Source organism: Mesoplodon mirus, assembly GCF_964341445.2.
Source record: "Mesoplodon mirus genome assembly, chromosome: 13".
In the NCBI taxonomy this organism is placed as follows: domain Eukaryota; kingdom Metazoa; phylum Chordata; class Mammalia; order Artiodactyla; family Ziphiidae; genus Mesoplodon; species Mesoplodon mirus.
The window spans coordinates 60,181,335-60,185,582 of NC_138989.1; the positions used below are offsets into that span (position 1 = coordinate 60,181,335).

Below are 4,248 nucleotides of genomic sequence, written 5' to 3' on the forward strand. Positions count from 1 at the left end.
AACAGGATAGAAAGCACAGAGATAAACCCGCACACATATGGTCACTTTGTCTTTGATAAAGGAGGCAAGAATATACAGTGGAGGAAAGACAGCCTTTTTAATAAGTGGTGCTGGAAAAACTGGACAGGGACATGTAAAAGTATGAAATTAGAACACTCCCTAACACCATACACAAAAATAAGCTCAAAATGGATTAAAGACCTAAATGTAAGGCCAGAAACTATCAAACTCTTAGAGGAAAACATAGGCAGAACACTCTATGACATAAATAACAGCAAGATCTTTTTTGACCTACCTCCTAGAGAAATGAAAATAAAAACAAAAATAAACAACTGGGACCTAATGAAATTTAGAAGCTTTTGCACAGCAAAGGAAACCATAAACAAGACCAAAAGAAAACCCTCAGAATGGGAAAAAATGTTTCAAAATGAAGCAACTGACAAAGGATTAGTCTCCAAAATTTACAAGCAGCTCATGCACCTCAATATCAAAAAAAACAAACAACCCAATCCAAAAATGGGCAGAAGATCTAAATAGACATTTCTCCAAAAAAGATATACAGATTGCCAACAAACACATGAAAGAATGCTCAACATCATTAATCATTAGAGAAATGCAAATCAAAACTACAAGGAGATATCATCTCACACCGGTCAGAATGGCCATCATCAAAAAATCTGGAAAGAATAAATGCTGGAGAGGGTGTGGAGAAAAGGTAACACTCTTGCACTGTTGGTGGGAATGTAAATTGATACAGCCACTATGGAGAACAGTATGGATGTTCCTTAAAATCTACAAATAGAACTATCATACGACCCAGCAGTTCCACTACTGTGCATATACCCTGAGAAAAACATAATTCAAAAAGAGTCATGTACCACAATGTTCATTGCAGCTATATTTACAATAACCAGGACATGGAAGCAACCTAAATGTCCATCAACAGATGAATGGATAAAGAAGATGTGGCACATATATACAATGGAATATTACCCAGCCATGAAAAGAAAGGAAATTGTGTTATTTGTAGTGAGTTGGATGGACCTAGAGTCTGTCATGCAGAGTGAAGTAAGTCAGAAAGAGAAAGACAAATATCATATGCTAACACATATATATGGAATCTAAGAAAAAGTAAAAAAAGAAAACATCATGAAGAACCTAGTGGTAAGACAGGAATAAAGACACAGACCTACTAGAGCATGGACTTGAGGATATGGGGAGGGGGAAGAGTAAGCTGTGACAAAGTGAGAGAGTGGCATGGACATATATACAATACCAAACGTAAAATAGATAGCTAGTGGGAAGTAGCCACATAGCACAGAGAGACCAGCTACGTGGTTTGTGACCACCTAGAGGGGTGGGATAGGGAGGTTGGGAGGGAAGAAGACAGAAGAGGGAAGAGATATGGGAACATATGTATATGTAAGACTGATCCACTTTGTTATAAAGCAGAAACGGACACACCATTGTAAAGCAATTATACTCCAATAAAGACGTTAGAAAAAAAAATGAAGCAAAGAAACAAATAAAACAGACAAAAACAATAAAAAAGAAAAGAAACAAAAAGTGAGTCTTTTTGGATTTTCTATTTTGAAGAATGTCATGACCTTATGGGTTTAACTGCATTTTCTTATTATTAATATAGGTGAACCTATTTCATATGTTAACTGGCCATTTGTAAATTCTCATTTGGTTATCCCCTTTTTACGTTCCTGATTAGTGTTTTGCCTATCTTAACATTTGTTTATTTGTAATTTTTCTTCCTGACTTGTATGGATATTTTATATCTTTTAGGTATAGGCTCTATGCCTGCTCTCTGCGTTGCAAATAATTCCTTTTTATAATTTATTTGGCACTCTCTTAATAGTACCTTTTAGTGAAAAAAATTAATTTTAATGTATTCAAATTTGCCAGTACTTAGTAATGGTTTGTTTCCTTTGGCCTGTTTAAGAAAGAGCTCACACCCCAAAATAATGAAGAAATTATCTTATAGAAAATTTAATGTTTTGTCTGTCATGTATCAATATTTAATACTCTTGGATTGGCTTTTTGTTAATTCTATGAGAAGGGGAATCAAGCATTTGTTTTTAACTCAGGTGTCTAATTAATAGGATAATCATTTGTCCTAACTCCTCATTACTTTGGTGGAATTATCAATTAATGCTCTTTCACTGCAAATTGTCCTAATATGGAAAGTAAAATGTATGATCTCCCTCCAGCTGATCATCCTTTAAGTCACTGATCAACAGTTAGCTTTGTCTTAAATTCAGTTTCCACATATATACGGTTCTGTTCTTGGACTCTCTATTCATAATTGCCTATTTTTGTACCAATATCAAACTGTTTTAAATTGGCTGTATAGGAAGTCCTATCATGTAATATAATAAATCAGTTTTTCCTCTCATTTTGTTCATCTTCAATACAGAGCTCTTCTTTTTCCTTTTCCTTTTCACATACAATTTAGATGCAATTTTTTAATTTTTAAAAAGTTCTGGTTTTAGTTGGTATTCATTAAATCTATAAATGAATTCACATATTCTAATTTGTAAGTAATGTTTATCCACTTATTTAAGTATCCGTCAATCTTTCTAAATGGTACTTTACAGCAAAAGCTTATACATGGTAGCTCCAGTTCCACTGAGACCAAGTCCCACTGTGTAATGCAACCAGCCTAGATGATGGCTATACCCAGTGGGTTGTGCTGTAGCTGAGGAAACCAAGGTCAAGTGCTCAGCATCATTTGTAGCAAAGAACAAATAAGCCAGTTTTGCTTCTCCGAGGATTAACCAGTTGCATGATAATCATGTTGTGGTCATCTCGATGTATTTCATTGTCTATGTGGCTATTAAGAGGACTCAGAGTCAGAGGATCGTTAGGGCTTGCACCAAAGATATGTAGGAGAGCTGGGCTCATGGAGGACTGCTTCTCTCAACCACTGAGTTTTGTAAAAGGCCAATCTGACAATCTATCTCTTTTAGTAGAATATAGTTAGTTACATCTAATGTTACCAAAGATATAATTGAGTTTATATCTGCTATCTTAATTTGTCCTATTTGACACAACATTTTACATTTACTACTTATTTCCTTCTTTCTTGTCTTTTTACAAATTAATCAAATTTGAATCTCCCTTTTCTCTATTTTTTTTTTGAAGCAGCCTCAAAGTTTTTATTAACATGAGTTTTCAAAAACAAGCATCCATATTAGTGAGGGAGGCGAGGGTGGGGGAAGAGGGAAGGACAGGGAGAAGGAATTCTGCTCTATTGGTAATAAAGCTCCAGGTTCATCCCATCGTGGATTTCATAGTTCCACAGAGATACGTGGTCCTTAAAAATCGTGTACCACTTCTTCAATACGATCTTGTTCCAACGGGTGCCAGTTTGGGCTGCAATCAGCTTCTTAAGGTCCCCGATGGTGTCATCAGTATTGCATTTAACGCGGACCTTCTTCCCCAGACGGTCGTTGCAAACAACCTCGATCATCCTGGCTGGAGCTCGAATCTCCTGGAACCAGCAGACGCCACACGAAGCTCGCTCAAAGTGATCTTTAATTATACATTTTAGAACTATTTACAGAAGTTATCCTGGAGATAAATCTTTGATTCATTTCAATCAATTAAAAATTATTATTTTTCCCACTTCCTTGATGCTTCTAGATATTTAGAAATTCTTCTCTATTTTGCCTCCTCCAAATAATCTTGTTATTGTTGCCATGCATTTTTTTTACATTTGTTTACTGAAGTATAGTTGGTTTACAATATGATAATAGTTTTAGGTGGACAACATAGTGGTTCAATATTTTTATAGATTATACTCCATTTAAAGTATTATAAAGCAATGGCTATATTTCCCTGTGCTGTACAATATATTCTTGTTGCTTATTTATTTTATACATAGTAATTTGTGACCCTTAATCCCATACCCCTATCTCACGCCTCCTCCCTTCCCTCTTCCCATGGGTAATCAGTATTTTGTTCTCTGTATCTGTGAGTCTGCTTCTGTTTTGTAATATACATCTGTTTCTTTTATTTTTTAGATTCCACATATAAGTGAGGCCATAAAAGATTTGTCTTTCTCTGAGTTATTTCACTGAGCAAAATACTCTCTAGGTGCAGCCACATTGTTGCAAATGGCAGAATTTTATTCTTTTTATGGCTGAGTAATATTCCACTGCATAAATATACCACATCTTCTTTACCCATTCATCTGTTGATAGACACTTAGGTTGCTTCCATATCTTGCCTTGTAAA

At 35.2% G+C, this 4,248-nt stretch overlaps 1 protein-coding gene across 1 annotated transcript; it reads right to left on the bottom strand.

Annotated features, from left to right (window-relative positions):
* Positions 1 to 3,130: 3,130 nt before the first annotated feature.
* Positions 3,131 to 3,534, bottom strand: LOC309814705 (ubiquitin-like protein 5). Its single transcript, XM_082640785.1, has one exon. It carries the CDS (start codon positions 3,479 to 3,481, stop codon positions 3,260 to 3,262), a length of 222 nt encoding a protein of 73 aa, XP_082496911.1. The 5' UTR covers positions 3,482 to 3,534; the 3' UTR covers positions 3,131 to 3,259.
* Positions 3,535 to 4,248: the final 714 nt, after the last annotated feature.